The 23,483-nt window shown below is 36.4% G+C and overlaps 1 protein-coding gene across 1 annotated transcript; it reads right to left on the reverse strand.

Annotated features, from left to right (window-relative positions):
* Positions 1–1,555: 1,555 nt before the first annotated feature.
* Positions 1,556–23,068, reverse strand: scara3 (scavenger receptor class A, member 3). Its single transcript, XM_088938770.1, has 7 exons — positions 22,765–23,068; positions 10,763–10,798; positions 10,319–10,363; positions 6,832–6,951; positions 5,579–5,659; positions 3,922–4,965; positions 1,556–3,583 (listed from the first exon to the last, which is right to left on the reverse strand). Exons 1-7 carry the CDS (start codon positions 22,769–22,771, stop codon positions 3,123–3,125), a joined length of 1,794 nt encoding a protein of 597 aa, XP_088794896.1. The 5' UTR covers positions 22,772–23,068; the 3' UTR covers positions 1,556–3,122.
* Between the last annotated feature and the right edge of the window lie 415 nt (positions 23,069–23,483).

Here is a 23,483-nt window from a genome sequence, read left to right on the forward strand (position 1 = left end):
TTTCTCAATATTTCTGGGTGCCTGCTCCATTTGATAATAAACAAACTCCCTGCAGGAGTGAAATGTTTACTATCTTTTAAGTGTATTATCTTACAGAAGCTGAAAGATGGTAAAAGATTTCATCTCCAACAGCTCTAATCCAAACAATTAAAACCACCCTGCTACAGAAGACAGAAGAGGTCATGGCATCTGAAGAGACTACCTCCCCATCTAGGATAGATTAGAAAATAAGAGAATTATTTTCACTGACAAATCCTTGCGTACGTCCCACTGGTATTTTCATACCTCACTATTACTAAGAGAGATGTTGCAGAGAAAATTGAATTACGGTTCAGCTGACAACCCCCACATTTTATGGGACACAGCCAAAGGCTTCCTGGTCGGCCTCACTTTATCACCTCTGGGGATAAAGTGGCTATGAAAACAGACTGCACACAATCCCTTAGCAGCAGCAGCTGCTACTTGGAATCTGTACTTAAACGTTGCAGATGTGGCCTTTTCCAGAAATGACATTTGTTATAATAAAAATCCCACTTCCAAATGTTCTACAGAAGAGTGTCTTTGACCCCCTGTAGATGATATGAAGCTAGTAAAATGAAACCAGGCTCACTTCAAGTAGGAATGTTCTATGTGTAGTCACTTTTGCTAAATGATTCTAATCTTTAACCATCCTTAAAAAAATATCTGGTTGGCTGGCAAAAGATGACTGTAAAGAAGTACTATCAATATGATGTCTACCGAACAGAGCCCCCTCTACAAAAACTCCATCACTTCTACGGTCTGTTCGCGGTTTTTATTTCTGTATGTACTTTGTTTATTGTTGTGTGTTGTATGTTACACCACTTGCTGCTTTAATCACCTCCCTGGGGATGAACACAGTATTTCGAATTTAATTGAATTGAATAGCGCGACTGCACCTATAAAAAAAGATGATGGCACTACATTGGGTGACTCCACACCCTATTCCCTATCATCATTGGATGAAGTCTTCTCTTGAAATTGTTTGTGTGGAGCTTCTACTGCTTTGATGGTGGTCACATTTCATCCTTTGAGATGGACGTAAAAGATAAGGAGGGTTATAAACTAAAGGAGGCCATTTAGCATATACCTCATTTGGTAGCTAGCAGCTACACAATTTCAAAGTTCATGAAAGAAGCAAACTTATTAGCTTCAACATCTTTGCTGGGTATCTTGTTCCAAACTCTCACAGGCACTAATTAAAAGATTTTCTGTACTTGCAGCTCTCAGTTATGAAGGCACTTTTCCTTAGTTTCCATTTGCTTTCCATGGGTCACTGTTGATCCTGAAGATTTCAATTGCAATGAATTCATCAATGCCTCTGTGACAATTTTGTAAACTTAATATTCGTGTCGTGTAACCTATCAGTGAGCACAGGATACTCCTTTATGTCTTTCCTGGCCACGCTCCTAGAGATTGATTCAGGAGCAGTAATGCTGCAATTTTTGCTCGGGTGCAGAAAAATTGTTCACATTGTAATTTTTTTTGTATTCAGTGGTTTGTATTCATACAGTGTAAAAAATGAATTAATATTATGCTGAAGTTTTACATTCTTTATTTTTTAAACAATATATAAAACAATTATTATTGTACTTGCACAACAGCTGCAAAAATAAAATGTATAAAAAATACAGGATAAAATCTTGATTAGGTGCAAAAACCATGGCAGTACCAAGCACTCCCTTGGTAAAAGAATCAGAAACAACGCTGTAATTCTTATGGACCTCTTATGGATTATAAAATAGAACTACTCTGACACATACTGAAGCATAAAATCTAAGCACATGACAGTACTAAAATTTTAACTTTGCAAGGAAATTATATATTTCACGTCTCACTAGGTGTACCTTATCTCATTAGGTACTTTAATTTTCAGATCCAATATGTTTTGGTTACAACGACAGCTAGTTTCATGTTTTAGGTTGCTTTTCAAATCTCAAACACACAACTTATGAGAGTTGTCTTTCAGAAATTGTGAATCAAGTCTATAAGCATTTTTGTTTACATTAAAAAATAATTCTGTAATAGTCTTGCATACTTGCAACATACCTGAATATCTGCAGTCAAAATGAATCCACATCGTAATTTGTAATGTGTATAGTAAACATATAAAGTCTACATTTTTCTGACCAAAAGAAAATATAGATTTGTACCTCAATTGGTTCATTTATTTCAGAGTACCTGCTCTGAATGATTCAATATGCATGTAAGTCAATGTGCATAAGTCAATATCACAACATCTGTCATAAATGAGACAGCAAATGGACAAATGCATCCAGATGTTTTCTTACATGCTATACATTTCTGCTAAAATGCTAAAGTGCCATTGTATAGTTAAAGTCATTTCCTAAGACAAATACTGCGTTTATTGAAATTGTATTACTAAACATAAGCTGTATCTCACTAAAACAAATGTTATTATGTAAATACTCTGTCATTTATGGATTCCTATGTATCACAAATCCATACATATACATACTTTTATGGGAAAATTGATATTTCCTTCCAAACTGTTAGTGCTGAGGTGTGAATTGTGTATTAACATAATGTGTTACATACTGTATTTAAAGGTGGCAAGCTTTGGATGTACTGTAGGTAAATGAAATAATCAGTAATTATCTTTATAAGAGATGAAGATAACAACTAAAATACCTGTGCCATTCTTCTTCAAACTGGTCACTCACCACTTTTGTTCTGTTCCTAAAGCACAGTTCTAAATTGTTTGCATAAAACATAGCCCATACACTAAAACCCACATAGGATACGGAGTGAGATTTGTTCCTTTTATCATTGCTTAATTATCTCATATACTGTAGTATTTGTTCTCTATACTTGTGCAGAAGAAATTTTTCAGTACCTGTATCTGTTTCAGGTAATTCACCCTGTGTACAGTACTCAGTAAAATAAACACAGTAACAGAGCTTCTACACTCGAACTTTCTTATGGATAATATTCATGTGTTACCATTAGACCTCAAATAGGAGCTGCTAATACAGGATCTAAATGAGATGTACAGAGCTGCATAAAAAGCAAATACCTCTGACATTTCCGTGGTTAAAGAGCCAAACTTGCCCATGTTTGAAGTTCAGAAAGTGTGCATTTGCTCAGCGAAGATGGAGATGTGGCCCAGTCTGTGGCCCAGAGGACGGTCCAGGCGGCCCAGGGGGCCCAGGAGGTCCATGTGGGCCAGGAGGACCAGACTTTCCTTTAATGCCCTGGAACCCATGTATTCCTGGGAGGCCAGCTGGTCCCTGAATTCCTGCAGGCCCCTGGGGGCCAGGTGCCCCATCCTGGCCCATTGGCCCCATGTCACCCTTCAGTCCTCTTTCTCCTTTGGCTCCTGGTGGACCCAAAGATCCTTTAGCTCCTTTAAGGCCTGGGCTTCCATTCAGCCCCGCAGTGCCTGGTTCTCCTGGGTCTCCCTTTGGCCCCATGAAACCCTTTTCACTGCGGGGCCCAGGGATCCCCAAAGACCCCTTGTCCCCCTTGTTGCCTGTGAGTCCAACAGGTCCCCTAGGTCCCACTTCACCTTTGTTTCCTTTGGGACCTGGAGGCCCGGGCGCACCTGCAAAACGTTTCAGGTACAGTTAGTTGTGTAGACCAAAAGCAAAATACTTATCCACTTACTGTACTTTAAGAAATACTTTAGGCTACTTAAAAAAGTCTAAAGTATTTTTGCTGTTCACATTCACCCATCTCACAGAAAATAGTCATATATCACTACAGGCATACATTTTGTGCACAGAATGAGAGATCATTTTTTAAAGTCTACGCAAAATGTGCTTCTAACGTACTGTATTTAAATAAGATTTCACATTTTACGTGATTCCTATTCCTTTTTAGGCTCCACGTAGGATCTAACCTTTATCTAGACTACATAACACAAGTTGTTATGAATCCTACCTTTCAGAATTGTGAAGTTCTTAATTAGCTGACCGTGCTTGGTGTCGATCAGCTTCATTTCTTCCATGATCATCGAGAGGTTCCTCACATCTAAATCCAACCTCACACTTAAGAGCATGTACTGCTGTCTAAGTATGTCTGATAAGTGCAGAAGAAGCAGAACTGTGTTGTTCAGGTTCTGTAGCTCTTCTGTGTGGCTACCCATCTTGGAGTGGCAAGACGTGCTTTCTATATTAATGTATTTGTACATGCTTTGCACGTGATTGACTGTGGCATTGATGCTGTCTGAGATCGTGTCAATTTCCTTTTCCAGAGAGTTCATTCGTGCCTCCAGGGTTTCGAACCTTTCGTTGGTTCTGTTCTCATAGTACTTTGAGTGGTAATGGAGGTCTTGCATGTTCTCCTCGTGCTCGTCCATGAAGGAGGTAACATTGTCGAGCTGCATTTGCAGATTCATGACATGTAAGGTCATGTCATGCACTGTTTCTGAGCTCATGCTTAGTCTCTGGTATATGGCTGAGATACTGGTCTGAATGCTTCTCACTAGTTGACTGGTTGTGCTTGAATTATATCGCATAGCTCCCAAAACCTTGCTGTAATTCTGCCACTCTGCTGTCATTTTTTGTAAAACCAGTGTTTCTTCATCTGCTTTCCTCTGAATGGCATTTATCCACAGAGAACTAAGTGCAACTGTAGAGTTCACTTGCTGAAGTGTAGCTTTAACGTCGTAATGATCTTGAGCAAAAGATTTCATGGCTATTTCTGTCTCATTTATAACTATCTGCCAGCCATTCACCTGATCTAAATACCTCTCTAAGGACTGATTGATCATCTTAATAGCAATGGAATAATTCTGTAGGTCACGAACTATTCGGCTGTTTGAATAAGTAAGACTCTGCTGTGTTTTGGATGCTTGGTCTAATGTCTGTTCTTGATCCAAAATCATTTTTTGAATGTCTTCAAACTCTTTTTTTAGCTTCCCAATCTCTTGGCGAAAGTGGACGACATCAAACCAAGCAGTGCAATTGTTTGTGGAGGTGAGGTCTGAAATAAACAAATTTCAACACAAATAAAAATTGAATCCACTGTGTAGTAGTTTTACATTAGAACAGAACAACACAAAGCCGTATATGCAGTACAGCACGAGAAGCTGCCATAACAAAATCAATTGATATAAAATACTAATTTTTACATTCATCAGATACAGAAAACTCAATGTGGAAATGCAATTTCTATATGTTTTGTCTTCATTTGGTCATGTATGTACAGTACCTTATATTGTGTGGTATGGTACAATTAAACCTCTGTGAGGTCACTGTAAAACCAGGGCGTTACAAATGTAATCAGATTTTTTTTTCTAACTTTCAATGTGTAGGCCAATCTCAAATCAAAGACCTGGTCTAAAAACTTTGATGTTAGTTCGAAGTATAAGAACAAATATTGCAGAAACAATTAAACTTAAGGCACTGTCTTTTAATACCTTTTTTGACAGACGGCCTCTCAGGAAGATAGTATGAAGCAAGAGTATTTGACTATTGTTCAGGAAAAGTACTCAGCCAACCTTTCTTTCGTTTAATGGGTCTGCGAATTTAACTTCTTTTATTGAGGTGCATGTATTCAGCTGCATTACGTTTCAACTGTTAAAAAAACATCTCACCTTGGATACTTTCCTGGACCTTGGCAATCTTTTTGTAATAAAAAGATTCTTCTTCAGATAAGGAATCAACTTTTCTGAATACTGAAAATATGACAAAGAGTTATAATAATATACATAATAATAATATACATAACAATGTATATAATAATAATATACACAATATACATAATAATATAATAATATACAGTATATCTCTGTAATATGACGTCTTATGCAGTTCATTCATCCATGATTAATGTGCTCATGCATTTATTGTAATGTATGGTAGGGAGGACAGAAGATTAAAGAGATTTCACTGTCTCACCCTCACACAACTACCTTTAAAATGTCCATTTCAGTCTAATATAATTTGAAACAGCAGAACCTTTCCAATATTTTTTACTTTATCTTCAGTCTAAGCATCCAATATTGTATCACTGATATTGGAAAAAAACATCTTCTGACAGTGTGAAAGGCAGTACATGCACTCCGAGGAGCCGACTTTCCCATCAGAACATAGGCTGTTGAGTTAACTTTGGATTTTATGTTGGGTCATAAAAGAAAGAAAGCTCCAATTTTAATCTGAGGCATCAAAGCATGTGAAACTTCCATGTCTTGGATTGTCAGGAGGTATGTGTCACATTATCATTGCTTGGTTGTGAAATGAATATCATGTGAAAATTCTTGCCTTGACAAAAACTCTTGTCCCTTTAAAGGTACTTACAGTCTGAATATTTCTATAAACAAATTATATAATTACATTATATAGAATATAGTAATAACTGCTAAACACAATATAGCATCCAATTGTTATGACCTTGGAAGTTCCACAAGTAATTCCCTGTAAAATCATTCAGATCAACAAGTAGGTATTTAATGCATAAAATACAGTGTCAGTTTTACTGTGAAAAGAAAGCCCTTTTGTTCAGGCATTTTATTGAAACTCTTAGAATTTAGTCTTTTCTTAAGAATAATATACAATACAATACAATATGCATAGTGAATATACTGAAGGGTATGAGCAACAACCTTACTGAAACTAGCAACAACAATCTATCCAAAGGAATAAAGTATCAAAATAACCTGCACCTCCACAGCTGACATATGTAGAACTTCACAAAAATACCAGTTTTGTCCATATAAATAATTTGTGATGCATGATGCAAAGGCTTTACAGTATGTGTGTATGATTCATTTAAATTTGGTGCCACTTTTAAAGCATTATTACATGAAGAGTTTAAACACTTATATGGATTAGTGTAAAATAAACTTACCTAATGTTGCAAGAACTGCAACAGCTATTATAAGGAAAGCAAAGAAGCCATATAATACTTTGACAGCCAGCTGGAGAGATCGTGTTTGCTGGCATTTTATACAGCCACTCCTGGATCTCCCTGGAAATACAGTAAATACAGAGTGCAGTTTTATAATGGGTGTTAAATACATACCTTCACAAATTTGGTAATTTAATTTGGTAATTTATCAAATCCTGTGTTATTGAAATTACTGGGTAAGGGTTTTCTGATTGATCTTTTAAAAGGTGCTTAAATTGTATCAACTACTGTACGTCAGAGCATTTAAAGGAGAAATCATGTACAAAATCAAACATTAACTACCCCAATCTGCAGTCCCTGTGTGTGCAGGGATGCTCCAATGCATCAAAATGTCAGAATATATCACTTTTTTTCTTGTACTAGAGGCACACTGAGTGTGACATTATGAGGATGCTATTTTGGAATATAGGATTACCATGGAATGACATTGTAAACTTCAATGGGTCCTGCTCATGTATCATTTTTATATTAACTGGATTTCCCAATCAATGTGAATGTGTATTTATAATATTTTTTCTTTATCTGTGATACAAGATTGTGGATAATAATTTAAAACAATCCACAATTAATTCTGACAGGGACGAGATCTAGTCAAAGGGTTGGGAAAGACATAGCAAATATTGTAAATATCTTATAGACGTCAACGAATGATGTTTTTTGGTTTCTTCAAAGCAGCAAATTCGTTTTTCATTTGATGCTTCTTCTCCAGCTTTTTCTTCCAGTAAAGCTGTTTCCAGATTCTAGGTATGTTGAAGCGAAGCACACAAAGGAAAGTAAGGTGATGGACAGATGTGTATTCTGAGGATTCTGGGCAAAACAGAAGCAACAGCGCTAAAAGACTTGCATCAAAACCTTAGATTGTTAAGCACCCATAAAGAAACTAAGGTGTTTTGAAGAGGTTAGGTGAAAATGCTATTGATGTGTAGATCTGAAAATATCTGGCATGTTATCTTGGTGGAGTTTGTATGTTCTCCCTGTGTTCATACTGGTAGGTTAATTGACTTCTGGGAAAATTAGCCCTAGGTGTGAGGTGTGAGTGTGTCTTTGTTTTCACATCGGAAACCCAGATGATCTGTTCCACAAGTACCATATCCTGATTCCCTCTTGTACCTGGTTTCTTGGCAGAACTGAACAAACCCTTTGCTAGACGATGGCAGAGGTTCAGCATGTCTCAATGTACTTTAAAGAAGCTAAAGTAAATGGGTTTGTGAGCAACAGTGTGTTTGTTTTGGAAAACTCAACAAACAAGTCCTAAACCTCTGCCAAGTGTTACAGTAGTTCAGTCCTTTGAGGAGCAGCCATGGCAGTTATATTGCAGTGAATATAGGTTACCTCAACCTAAATCATAATTTGCAAAGTGTATTTATTTTCTTAAAGAAAATGAAACCAGATAAGACAGTTTTCTTATTTTTGGGTTTGGCTGTACATTTTTAAAGCTTGTTTTTGAAGTAGAAAATAGCCAGGAGCAGAGGTTTCAAAATACTTATAAAGATTCCCTCAGTTGGCTTCTCATTCTTTTTCTTCTTTCCCGTTTCCTCACAGAGACATATTTGAGCAATTCAGTTAAGAATTTTAAAACAATTCCAATAATATTTAAAAAAGTTCAGTGTTAAAGATGAAGACAGGATACTGAAGATTCCAGGATAGCATAGATGAACAATGCAGCAATAAACAGAAAACATACTCTCGATCACTTAATTTGTAAATAGAGTATTTAGAATACACCAGTTCGTGGTTCAGCAGTTATTCTGATTACCTTCCTTCACATGACTGTTGGAATAGCTATTTCAATATTTAAACCATAATTTACATCTAGATGATGTTTCTTCTTGTGCCTTATGTTTCTTTGGTCCAGTCAGTCCCACCTGGGCCACCTTCAGTGGCCAGCCAGCAATTTCTCCCCATGGTTGTATGGACTATCTATGGCTACTGTGATTTCTCCCAAAAGTCCACAAACATGATGTCTAGGTTAATCGTCCCTTATATGTGCAGGTGTCCTGCAGTGGATTTAGTATCCTGTCCAGTGTGTATCCTGCCTTGCACTCACTGTTTGCTGGGTTAGGCTGTGGGTCACCACAACGCTGTTTTGAAGCAAGCAGTTATTGAAAAATGATGGACGGATGATATTTCATTCAAAGCTGCATAGTTAATATGCAGACGCATGCAGTCATCAAAGACATATTTTGTTATGATTGTGAAGAATTAGAAATACATCCCACGAGTGTATTTAATTATCTTATGGCATATGCTACTAACAGCAATATTGTTTCATTTAAACTTGAAAATATCTGGAAGATGTCAAATACTAAATTTCTAGCAATTGTATTGCCATCTTAGCATTGATCACCTAATCTTTTATGTACTAATATTTAATTTTACTTATTGTATAAAGATCCAATTGAATGAAAGGAACACAAATGAGTGCTCCGCACAACAATGTCAGTATAGATCAGTATTCCAGCAGTAACTTGGATATAAGAATCAAATATGAGCTCATGTATTCAATATCTTGCTACACAGAATATTGCTAGAGATATTCAGAATCCTTTGTTTATATGACACGGGAACCTGTTCAGAATATGCAAGATTCCAGGCACAAATGGAATCCAACTTCCATGCAAATACGGGAATTGAAATACAGGTATATTAAAAATTACATCGGTAGTTATTGGGAAGTTAATGGTATTTCCCCAGATGGATTGGCAAAACTCCCTTTTAAACTGTGGCGCAGTCACAGCCTTTATAGGAGAAGCAAGAGGATTCATTTTAATTGAATTTGATTAGCAGCTGTAGGTTACATTACAGATCTTCACTCAATGAATACCCCTTAAAAAATTAAATGTCCAATTTTTTCAGAAGCACATGAGTCATGGCATATTTCTTTGTGGAGGTTAATACCTTCAGACCCTAATGTTTCTAAGTGTACCACTATGCGCTGGAGGAGGGAGGGGTCGTGAGGTTCATACGTGAGTTCAATGTGGTTCAAGTCAAACCTTCACAGAGCTGGGTTTAAATTTTGGGTCACCAGTTAATCTGATAAAGTACATTCTATCAACTCTATTGGACACTAGTATACATGGAACAACACAACTGCCAATCTGAGAAACCCATATCTGTTGTCAGGAAGAGAGACAGTTTATGTTATCTCTGCTCTGTGCACAGACATGCCTTTCACTTAAGCTTCGATCTTTGTCAACTTAAACAAATTATGAAACAAATGTTGTATCATATAACAATATAAAATGAAGCAGTACCATATTTTTAACTGTCGACCACAAACAGGAGAAGGTACCAGATTCTGGCACAATATGGTAAAGTAAATTTTTTCAGATTAATATTGAATACTAATACTTTATAACATTATTAAATGCAAGTACAGTATGATGATAAAAACTCCTGATTAGTAAGACTGTAAAAGCTTGCAGACCTCTAGATGACTGCATGTCTTCCTCTTCTCCAGTTAGATCCTCCTCTGAAAAATACAGATTAACCACATCTGTTAGTTCATCAATGAGAATCTAAAGAAACAGCACCCAATGCCATAAATCCAGTACATGTTCTGTTTGTATCACCTGTTTTATTGTCAAAATACACAGTACTTTCATTCCAGTCCCTCTGTTGGAAAATGGAACAAAGCCAATGTAGTTAAAGTAGTTCAACAGTAGATTCGATTGTGTAGGCTAGTTTTCAGTCAAAGCTAATTTGTGTCAACAATGACAATTATTTTTTTAAAGATTACAGAGAAATAGAGGGGACTGGAGTGTTAACCCAAACTACACCATAAGCATTTCATTGAAATCTCACAATTCGACCGTATTCTATACATAAACCATAAAAATAACAGCTAGAACTTTAAGAAATCTTTGCTCACCTTTAAAGAGTTGATTTTCATAACTGTGTTGTCTTTCTGGTGGAAACAAAGACAGTATGTTAATAAAGATGTTTTCAAGAAGTTTGGAGTGACTTCAAAATACTTCAGCATTAAGTAAGCATTTGTAACAGGTCTGAGTGAGTTACTGAAGTGACATCACCCCACTCTGGAACCTAAACAGAGTAGAACTCTGCCACAGTGGAGGGCCCAGTCTTGTGACAGAGTGGAATTCTGTGCTGTCTATAGAGCAGTGCTGTGTGGCTCTGGGCCTGCCAGAGATTGTGACTGAATCCTGGCAGAAAAGGTGTAGAGTTGAATTGGATTTAATTAGCCCCTAAGGGAATTTGCCTTGCTCATAAAGATATAGCAAGTACTATAATAATGCAATACAACAACATTACAATACCAAGATACAAAATAACATTTAACAAGATCGCTCAATCAGAACCATAAGATTAAAAAACGGACAGTTAGCTTGTAAAGAGTCTGAAAACAACCACGATATAAAAAATGAGATCCCTATCTGCAAACAAACTTTTCATTGTTCAACAACTGAATGCTTTTAGGTATGAAGGAAGTAAATGCTCAGTTAGTCTTTATACAGGAGATCTGTATTCTGGGAGGTACCTCCTTTCAGAAGATAGGAGAGTATATTCTAAAAAGAGTAGATGAGAGGAGTCATCTAAAATTTGATGACCAAGCAGCATGCTGTGGTGTAGAATTCTCCCATGGGTGACTACTGTAACTAGTCTTTTCATGAGGTGGATTTGTCAGCTGTCTAAAGGAACCTTGAATGCTTGGAACCCACAAGTGACAAAATCAGATCCCAATAAGGGCAGGGAGAACTGCACTCATCATACGTTGATTGGCAGTAAATAAATTGTTTACTGAAATACCAGAAATGTAATTAATTAAATGGGCCAAAATCCAAGCTATGTTTACAGAAATATGATGTGCTATCAGATGTGCTGATAGGCTTTCTCTCTTTTGTAACTTTTCTCATGTGCTTGTGTCTGATTATTCAAAACACTATTCAACACAGGAAGGATGACTCTTCAGATATAAAATATTTTTGTAGGCACAAGATAAAAAAAATAAATTGGATTACAAATTCAGTGCTCTTTTCTCGCCCTCGTTTTGAACCCAGCCTTTCGCAGGAAAGTTGTGCAATACAGAGAATGTTTTTTATATGTGGTCAGATGAACTTTTCAGTTCTAATCATCAAGTTTTTTTAGAATATTTTTGTGTCGTGTGTAGTATAGGGTGACACAGTGCTTAGTGTTGCTGCTGTGCAGCACTGGGGCCCTGGGATCAATTCCTGGGGTGCTGTCTTTCTGGATCTTGTATGTTCCCCCAGATTTGTGTGGGTTTTCTGCATGTGCTCCAGTTTCCTCCCACAGTCCACAAACATACTGGTAGAATAATTGGCCCTAGGTGTGAGTGTGTGTGTCTACCCTGTAATGGACTGGAGATCCATGCAGGGTGTATCCTGCCTTGCACCCATTGCTTGCTGGGATAGGCTCTGGTTCTCCCCCGAGCCTGAATTGGAGGCAGAGGTTAGAAAATGCAAGGATGGATTTAGTATGTATGCACAGGTTGGTTACTGCTTGGACGTCACTGTGAAGATTCATTTCAAGGGTATCTAACTACATAATTGGCCCAAACATGTACTGTACAGACCAGATAGCTTGACAACTTTGCAGGCTTCAGTTCCTCTAGGAATTGCCCAAGTCACTGACATTGTCTTTGAAAAGACAGACTGTAAAGAACACAGATAAGGAATAAAAGGTACTGTAGGAAGGAACAGAGATAAGGAAGGAAAGGTACTGTAGCTCAAAACAGAGAAAAGATAGTTACAGACGTTGATGGATGTCAGACTAAATGTAGAGAAAGGAGCTGTGTTTTTCATTTTTGTGGAATTTATTTTTAAATAATTTCTCCAGGTAGAGACCATCATTTATTCACTTTGGATGTATTTCTATTGATGAATAAAGGTTGTCTTCTGTTCATCATACATCTTGGGGGCAAACACACCTTTTAAGGATTAGTTCTTTTATGAAAGCCATATTACTTTCTTTTTACATGTATGTCCTATTCCAAGTGCATTAGAGTCCTCAATGGTATGTATCTAGTGGGAAAGACCCCAGTTGGATGTAACATTATCCAGTAGCTCATAGGTTTCATATCTTATATGTATGTTAAGGGGGAATCCAGTGGAATAGAATGGCTGCTCACTCTATCCAGTTTCTGTGTTTACTTCTTCTGTTGTTTTGAAGACATGGGCTGGAGTGGACTGGCACGCTGTCCAGGCAGTATCCTGCCTCCTGCCTGTTTTTGCCAGGCTGAGCTGCACCTGCAGAGCAGATTAGGAACTGGATGGAGGGAATTCTGCCAAATTCTTTTACCATTATTTCAATGCTTGTTTAATTTACTTCTCAAGAAAGAATAATAAAAAAACAAAAGATAAGAATGTAGCACTAAGAAAATTAATTCACAAACTAAAAATGAAAAAAGAAAAGAGAAAAAGAGAGGCTCGTTAAATCAGCCATGAAGAGAAAAGAAAGTGACTATGCTGATATGATATGATTTTTATGGTTGCAGTGACGAAATCGATTTGCCTCTATTGTCCCATTTTCCAAGTTAACGGTTGAATATATTTTAATAAACTTTTTTATGAGTAGAAATCAGTTTTCTTAAAAAGAGTTTGCCTTATTTTACCCATTTCGATGTTTTATCAGAATATTAAAATGTTCAATGTGGCTTTATTATTTTTTAATTGCATCTTGGATGTTACTTTTGAGCCATTTAGAATTCTGAAAACCACCAACCCTCCCACTCCCAGTTATTTCTCTGTATTGCTTCCATCACATGTGGTTTTAATTCTGTGCCGTTATTACTAATGCTACTTTCCAATTTATTTTTTGCTGAAAAACAGTATCCAAATCAGAATAAAAATGGCATTGCTTTCAATACATATAGATGACTCATGAATTCAGAGTTCATGAATTTAAGTCCAAATGGAACCCTTCCTTCTAAATGGAGTCCTTCCCTTCAAACCAAAGTTAAAATGATTCTGATTATGAAAAACAAACAATGTCTTGCAAGCTTAGAAGCCAAAACATTTGAAACGTGTTCTATCATAATAAAAATGACAGAAGTTATATGTCAAGCCTTGGGGAATAAATACAGGTTTGACTGAAGCCAATCTGAGTATCCTGGTACCCCACTTAAAAGTGACAAAACAGCCGTTTTTGATTTTTACACTAAGTCTTCAACATGTTTTTGGAATGGCCCCAAATTCCATTCCCCTCTTTAATTCTTCACTACAGTGCCACCAAGACAGATGGAACACAGTATAAGAACATTCCCTGGAGCCAAGGATGTCTATGAACAAAACAAAGCACGGCCACGCTGGCAGACTTTCTCTGGATTTAGGACACAAGAAAGGTTACAGACTATAGCAGGCCATTCCCACCTAGTCATTTGATTGTTAGCAGGTAACTGAACCATGTATCTCATTCCTCTGTTCCTCTGTTTCTTGCAAGAAGCCAGGGTATTGGCTTCAACAGCATAGCAATTTTTTCCACACCCTAACAAGCCTTTGGTTAAGAAGTGCCTTCTTTTCTTGGTTTTAAATGCTGTACCTGTAGAATTTTTGAGCAGAGGAGAATCAGACTGCTTACCCTGCTACATTCAGCCCAATTACATGCAGTTCCTCCTTCGCATGTCTGTCTACTCTAAGCTTGAAGCGTGGCCTGGCAGTGAAGAGCACTTCTCATTTGTCAGCTTCTTGTTATGGAATATAAATGAGGACCCTATGCAGAATAATCAGGACAAACTTCAGAGGCGTAGTTGATTAAACAGTCCGAGGTCCAAAAGCCGAAGGAAAACAAACCAATGCAAAAGTACAAAATCAGAAGCGGAGCCGTAAACCATGAGGAAGCCGAGAGTCTATGTCAGAACAATAGCCAAAGTACCAAAACAAAACCAGGAGACGTAGTCGGAGAACAAACCAGGGTCAGGAAGCCAAAAACCAAGGTGTAACTAATCGCAGGAAGACGGGGTAGCTCTAACCAGGAAAACCTAATACTGAGCACCGGGGAGCGTGTAAAGCAGCATTAAATAGGCTAGAGTAAAAGGCTAATTGTGAACCGTGCGGGAATGCGAGGTGGAATGCCGAGTCCTCCAGAGGTGTGGCGTAACACTTCTATGCTCCGGAGAGTGGCTTCCATTGAATCCCATTTAGAACTGTCATCTAGGAAGTACCTTATTTAGTTATTTGACTCTAACTATTTCACTTCAACTTGCATTTTAGGACACTGATATGCAACTTGAACATATGCAGTAACACTGTCATCTAACACAGGAGAAAGCAGTACTGTAACTACCATTTCATCCCTTTCATCTATGTCTTAGCTCAAGCTCTTCTGCAGTTATTGTATATATACAGCGCCAACAGAAAGTCTACACACACATTCCAATGTTTGGCCCAACAGCCTGAAATCAAGGCACATTAAGTCAGAACTTACTTTACTTTTATCGACACATTGTAAAACACAACCTGCAAGGGGAAATGCTCAGACATTCGTAAAAAGTTCTTATAAATAAAAACCTAGAAAAATGGGTTGGGTAAATGGTTTTTACAATTCTTATGGCTTTGATAGTCTGACCTCTTGTCCAGAATTCCGGAAGACCAATGCCCCAGCATGGTGAGTGGGGACGCTGCACTGGAGTTGGTATTGTCCTTCAGATTACACTTTAAAACAACATTCTGACTATGTGGTCATCAAAAATCTCTTGACACATTTTGTAAGAGTAGAAGTGTTAATCTCAGTGTCAAAGCTAAATTCCACTCTATGCTACTTTACACAATCTGACCTATCTAAATCTCCCACTTTATTCAACCATTGAAATAATTTTTCACTTCTATACCCGATCTACTTTGTGGTGGGACAGCAGTTCCCTAAAGCTGAAATAAATTAAGTTATTATTATCATCACAGAGCATCCATGAGATTCACACTGTGATAAGTTAAAGTCTAATATGAATGTGTGGTAAGTATTTACTGTATATGAATTGAAAATAAAACTTTTTTATGCAAAACTGTAGCTCAAAATAGAGATTGAATTTAAGTTGGAAATGATTAATAACCCACAGCAGTCTTGGAAAATAAAGGCTTGCTTGAACTGGACATCTAAAACATTTTAGGAGTTTGAGCACTACTGTATTTCACAATGTTAAAAGTGACAAAACAAAGAACATCCATTCAAAAATGTTTTCAGGATGAAAGTTTTGACCTTTTAAAACTCTTGATGCTTTCTAGATCTGTTGCTAATTCTAGGTTTTGGCAGGAGAATAAGTTAGCAACACCTTAGATTACAACATTCTTCAACTGTCACAAGTAAATTCACATATGACTTAATGTCTATTGCAATTAAATGACTTCACTGGCGGAATTCTTATTATATTGTGTTTAAATCATATTTGCTGCCAGACATTACATTTTTTTTCTATGTTCTCTTCTGTCATTAGTTTCAATGCCTTTTGTTTTCTTTAAAGGAGTAGTGCACAAACCCTTATAATCCATAAATTGTTTTTATACTAAGAAATTTTTGTTTTATTCTGTTTCATTGTAGTTGATTATTTACAATTTGTTAATTGTGTCTTTTTAATTCCAGTTCAGCTCTCCACAAGCAAAATGCCCTTGAAAAGAGTTAGCATACTATCATCACACCCTGAGAAAACGGGTTAACACAAGTCCTTAATAATTAATGATTAATGATTTGGACACATTGTGAGATGTCTACAGTTTTTCATTAGCTCTGGACTGCCTGACATACATAGTTTCAGGTTTTTCCTATGGGTAAAATAAATTTGTATTGTGAAATTTTAAGCAATTAATATGACTATATTTTCTTGTATTTTTCTTCATATATTGCATTTCATAACCTGCACAATTGAAATAGTTTGTCCACATTTTTATAAACTACAGTAAAAAGTCACATAAAGAATGTGTTAAAATATTCATTGCTAATCCTTAAAAATATAGATTATTACTTCCTTGTTAAACAATTCAGATTGGCAATAAACTAATAACACAGGTGAAAAATTCTGTTTTAAGAAAATATTACATTGGTTTACAAGGAACATCAAGATATTTTAAAATACATTTTCACCTTATATGCTTGTAGAATATATCTTAGAAATGTCGTTGTTTTGGCACAGTTGTATATTTAGTTTCCAAATCTGAGATTCCTTGACATGAAAATCATGTGAATCATGATATGAAATTATATTTTTTACTTGCACACTGTAGTCATGCTATGTTTGTAAACATAACCTTTAAAATCAACTGTCCTATTATTAGTGACTATTATGGCTAACAGGACTTACTTTTTGTGATCTTCTAACTATCCTTCTTTCTATCCTAACTATCCTATCCTTTACATACATTCATCCTCTGAAAACCTCCATCCATTTATCCAGTTTCACGTTGGACCACATATAAATGATCTTCAGCGTCGTGAAAAGGAATTATGGAACAGAACCCAATTTCACATTTGGAATCTACAAGGTAATGATTGTAATTGCGTTCCACATTAGAAGGTTATATCGTTTTGCTGGTTTTCTAATTTTGTGAAAGCAGAGAACAGCCACAAAGCATTAGGCAAGTTCATGCAGGTTCATTATTAAATAAAGCACCATGCTGGTCATCAGGCCTCAGGGTGAAAGCGCAGTGTGCATGCCTCTCACAGTATGCCTTCCTGCCTTGTTTAAAATGCCCAAATGATTTCTTGATCTATGGTATCTCAGCCAGAAACATGTCAGAGATTTTTAGCTCTAATGAAAAGGTTGTACATTTTGCTTTCCTTTTTTATATTTATATAGTTATGGCACATCGATTCTTTCTGTGTGATTAAGTACAGTGCATCTTAAACTGTTGTTTGTTTGATGTAGCTTAGAATTCTGATTTGTGCTGAGCACTTGTCCAGCAAACGTATATTCTAAACGTTTATCAGCAGAAAGGGTACAGGGAAAGCACAATGCTTTCTGTTCTGAATAAATGTTCTGCATTATTATAAATTAAACAATGTTCTGTTCTGAGCAAATGTAACTTGTTTCCTCGTTTCATTTGTAAGTGCACAGTAATAATGTGGACAATTGTAAAGCCACACAGTGTAATTATAAAGGGGAAAGACAGTTTAGTACATTTAGCTTGAAAAAGCTTGATGTTTTATGTTATCACTGCAAGAGTCAGTTAGCATATAGAATAGAAGAGTAGGTAATAAAGCAAATATTTCAGTTGGTGGCCTTTTGGCTGCTCTGTTGTGATGAAGCACAGATGGCAACAGTTGTAGTTAATGCAACATTTATACACACGGTGATTCATTACAAAACTATGTGTTCACTCATTTTGTTTTGATGTGTATTATAGAGAACCTCCTCTTTAGTTTGCTTTAAAAATAATTTATTTTAACAAACTTAACCAGCTTTTCTACATTGCTCTTGCTACATATTGAATTAAGTCATACATAAACAATAATTACTGAAAGAACAAGATGAAAGAATCATCTTCTACGCTGCAAGAGGTCAAAAAACATCTAAAAACAGAAATTGTGGGTGGAGCAGGAATAAAGCCAAGATGTTTCATTTTGTTTCATTATGAAACAACCTGTACACCTCTGAAGACTAGCAGGAAAACAGTTCATGTGTCTCATTTTCCATCTGTTTTACAGGACCTTAACACCTATGAAAACAAGGTCAGAGCTCTGCTCAAACGTCCATATAAGCACTTTAAAGCTTGCAGTTATTTTTCCAGTGAGGTTTTGGCTCTGCTTTAAACTAGCCCGATGATTGTAATTGCATCCATACAAGAACCTCCTAAGGTAAATTACAGATGCCATTCTCATCACCTTAGCAGGGCTGTACAAGTACACAGCTGTGTAATTCATCTTTCATACATATACTCATTAAGAAAGGTTGAGAGGTTAGCGCTGCCAGTGTCTACATCGAATCGTTTCAAGTTGTCAGACAAAATGCCCTTTCATTGAAGAAGCTGTAAATAACTGATGTCACTCAAAATCAGATCATTCTGACTGTCGCCCTCACCCCTCTCATTTTTCATTTGGTATCTTTCCTCACTGATTTGCGACTCACCCCTCTGAGAAAAAGTGCTTCCTTTAGGAATTCTAAAATAGAATTAAGACAAAAATGCTCCATTTGACTCTTCAAAATGGAATATTCTGGATAAATCTAACTTGTTTCCTTGTTTCATTTGTAAGTGAGCATTAAGCTCCATGAAATATTTACTGTCAGGAGGAGCACTGAAAGTTATGGTCTCACCAGCAATATGTTTCTGTGATCCTGTAGTCAGGACTTTGATTATGTCTCATTCAAAGGACAGCTCGTTCTATAGTTGTCTCCTGTCACCACCATATGGTGTTGGTTTACAAATTCAAGTCACGAGGGAACTGTGCCACCTCCTGGTCCACCATCACCACATTCTGTATAACCTGGGTTTCCATCTAAGTACAGTATGATCTCATATGCTGGTATAAGTATTTGCTGTGTTATAAAGTTAAGCAACACTTGAAACTAAGATTATTATAATTATAGACAATCTGAAGCAGCCTAAACCAGATAATCTAAATCAGGGGATATTGTGTTAGAATTGCACAATGCACTAATTATGGATACTGTGTACACTTATGGTCACTATACTGCAGAAAGGATAATGTCAGTCTTGTGTCAGTCTGAAGAAGAGCAATCGGTATATTTCTGAACATGTGACAGTATAAAGGAACATAATCCTTCTAATCTTGAACAGAGAAGGTTGCAAGTGGCCATTGATTCAAGTTTTCAAACTCCTCAAAGACAATAACAATAACAAAGTTAACCCTACAGTCTTCTTTAAAATCAACATAAACATAACAAATGGAAAGTATGGGGGAAGTTGCTAACTAAATGGGAAATTTCTCATTTGCAAAGCTTCTTATAGTACTTTATCTATAACAACCCAAGTCAGCAAGAGCTGCTGTTTACTCTGACACTCAGATGTGGAGGTGTAATGGACACATCTCTCAGAAAATACACTGATTACACTTTTAACACTGAACTGTGACAGGTCCTCAGCTGGTTCTTTGATTACTATTAAAATAACAATTGAGGTGCTGTTTGCAATAAGGCACTGCAATGGAGTGGATAGGAAGCATGACCTTTTGAGCAGCTCTGCTTTACTCTCCAATTTGCTTAAGAACATAAGTATGATTACAAATGAGAGGAGACCGTTGAGCCATTGAGCCCGTTTGGTTGCTAGTGGCTCATTGATGTGAGGATCTGAGGATCCATTTTTGTCTTGAAATTAGCCGTGGTATCAGCTTTGACAGCATAGCTGGATAACTTGTTCCAGGCTCCCAAAAGACAAATGTCTCTTTTTCTCCTAATGGGTCTCGTAAGATGAAGAAGTATTACCACAAGAAACATAGACAGTCACTGAAATTCTAGGGCTGCTGCCCCTGTCAGCTTGTTTTCTCCATTTAGCTACAGTTTTAATTAAAATAATTGAAATGAGAAGACAGAGTGCAAAAAAAGTCAAAATTCCTGTATTGTCTTCCCAACTTGACCCTATTCTTTGTCTCAAAGGCTATATGGCACGTCTGGAAACTGCTTTGCTAGGTTATTATTTTAAACCCTGAATAATACAGAACGTGAAACCAGCAAGAAAATTCCATCATGAGTCAGCAACCTCATGGTTTGTTTAATGTTTGGAACTGACCTCTCTGAGTCCTTTGAGAGACACAAGCGTGGCACACAATTTCCACTCAAAAGCTTGAGCCTAGTCTTCAAAAGTGTAATACTGTTTTATTCTGGGGGAAAAAAGGTGGCATAAATTTAAATAGCATTAAACTTACTATTCGTATTTTCAGATAGTAGCATCACGAGATTAGTATGATTAGATAGTATTATAATGCAAAAAGATTTGCTTGAAAGTCCAAGACATCAGAACTGAAAGTTCAACTTTATCTGAACCATGGCTGTGAAGATTATTCCTTATTTGATTTTCCCTTTGTAAGTTTTTATTTAATATTGAATTGATTCACATTGGATTATAGCACTTAACAACAAAACATACAGATCACATGCACTACACAGTGGGAGAAACAGGGAAACCTGAGCAGCTTTATATATAGAAATATATATAGAAGTAGGTTCTTCAGATCAAAGTGACATCTGTTTACATACAGTTACAATGGAATGTGTGCTTTTGTTCAAAATTAATAACTGTAAGGATAGTTATTAAAAAAGTTTAACTAAACCACAGAGATTTTTCTTGGAATGTGGTCAGATGGCTCAACCACAGCGTGGATAATGTAATTTCTTGTTAAATTCAGCTCTTGAATAATTGTAGTCTAATCTATTTAAACTGTATTATATTAAATATGAACAATTATTTTGCATAATAACCACTTTGTTTTCCTTTCCAAAAACATCCATATACTATTCAACTATGATAAACCTCAACTTGCTTTCACTATTCTTTTCAATACTATGATAATACTTCATACAGAGAGTATATGACTTTGTTAAACATTTGTAGAAGTTGTCAGAGTTATACAATTTGAAGATACCTATCTTGCTTGTTGATAAAGCATAACATAAACTAATACAGTATATACTTAAGATGGCCAGTCATTAATACAGGGTGGTAATGACATTACACTGCAGCTATGTAACTAACAGAGCAATGTTATGATACCTCACCATATGTTATCTGTTTACTATTTCTAAGAACTGTAACTCGAGTAATGTTGGTTTATCTGTGTAATTATTTTTATCTCTAATTGACACTGGTTTGTTTGGAGATAATTGTTCAGTTACACCACTAGTAGGTTTATTTTTTTTGTGACCACATAATGAATTTTAGAACTTCGCTCTTATATTACAAGTATAATTACTCTGTAAGTACAACACAGGTAATACACAGGATTTGTGATGTGAAACTACAACTTCTGAGGTCACAAAAAGTGAAAAATGTGTATGGAATATAAAATAATTCTATTGTGCTTATTTAAAACATGAATTGGCCTTTACCATTTTTCTTTAAAAAACAAGTAGCCCTAAAATTAGATTTTTTTTCAGTTTCCAACCTATATAATTTAAGAAATTAGTGTAAAATATAGAAACAGAGGCACTAATCACATGACTGTAATTATATTGTTACCGCAGGTAAAAAATAACTTGTGTTTCCTTTTCAGATGAAGGTTAATTTGAAAAAAAGTACTGACAAAATCATTAAATACTTCTTCCATAAAAACTAACTTTTTGCTGTTGCATTAGGTAATATCCTCACACCTGCTAACTGGATGTACATGGAGACTGCTTTTTTCCAGATTTCTTCTTTGCAGTGATGTAACCGGAAATAATGATGACTAAAAACTCAGAATGTTTTCATCTTAGAGAAATATATTTACATCATAGCAATCAGTACAGAATGCAAAAAAAGACAGAAAAACATTTATCCTACCTGCAGATGCTCACTTTGAATGTCTTTGGATCTTGTGCCCTCTTCTTTTACATGAACAATGTGTCTGAATACATTTCTCTTTTGATTTTTAATCACTCCAAAAGGAACTGTCACATTTTCGACCACTTTGAATCGCAGGGTTTCACTTCATGTGTTGCTGATTAACTGAAATGTGTTTGAATTTAAATTTTGACTGTGAGCCTTAAAGGAAACCAAAGCGAATGTCTGTCTGGTTAAAATGTAAAGTCATGAAATACATGGCTTTCAAAGAAAAGCAGGAAAAGTATTTCTTGATTCCAAGAACAACGAACCTGAAGTTTTTCCTGGACTCTGACAGTTTCGGTTTTAAATGGAGCTGTCTGCATGTTTGTGCGCAAGCTGTGAAATGAGGTATATTCATCTCCTGTAGCAGAAGAATGGCTCACACTCAGAAAACAAATACAGCAGGCAATATAGAGAAAAAAGGCAAGAGACTTACCTTTCATAGCTGTACTGCAACTGGAGTTTAACCAAAATGTGAAAAAGACTTCTTTTTAGGCTTGGCTGTGTAAAATTTCCCCTTCTTTAATAAGCCAGCTTTAGTGCAACAAAAACCTCTGTAGAAAAAGGTAAAAATAGATCACCCAGCTTCTGGTAATAATTGTAACACAGATACAATCCATTAATAACTAGAAGGAGTGTCAAAACAATCAGTAACTTTAAGGCAACAGTACAAAAAAAATCATTTCTTTTGTGTTGTACAGTATCTGCCTCTCTTTCAAAACACCCAGAGAAAAAGTGTCTCCTCTGAAGCTCACATGCTCTTTTTTACCGCAAAACCTCCACTTGATCTACAGCCCACATAAACTTCCTCTATAAAGACGTAGAAAGCTGTAACCAGGCTACATGTGATGGTTGTGCTTTACTGGCTGTTTGACTCCAGCGTGCTCCTGCTTTCATACATCATAGGAAGAAAATAATACCTTGGACAGTAACCATCAACAGCTGAGAGAACCACGACACAGAGAGCACGTGTAGCAGCAAGTCAGCAGTTTGGATTCGGCTAATTGCTAACAAATGTTCAGATGTGCAAAAAACATCTCGTTACCCTTGCTAGCATTCTCCCACAATTTTAATAAGTATTTTCACAGGTTTGCAGTCCTTTCATGACTGTGTTGTTAATTGTTTTCTGGTTTGGTTTCCTTATCTGTCACACAG

This window comes from Atractosteus spatula, chromosome 2 (assembly GCF_055471065.1).
Source record: "Atractosteus spatula isolate fAtrSpa1 chromosome 2, fAtrSpa1.hap1, whole genome shotgun sequence".
Lineage (NCBI taxonomy): Eukaryota > Metazoa > Chordata > Actinopteri > Semionotiformes > Lepisosteidae > Atractosteus > Atractosteus spatula.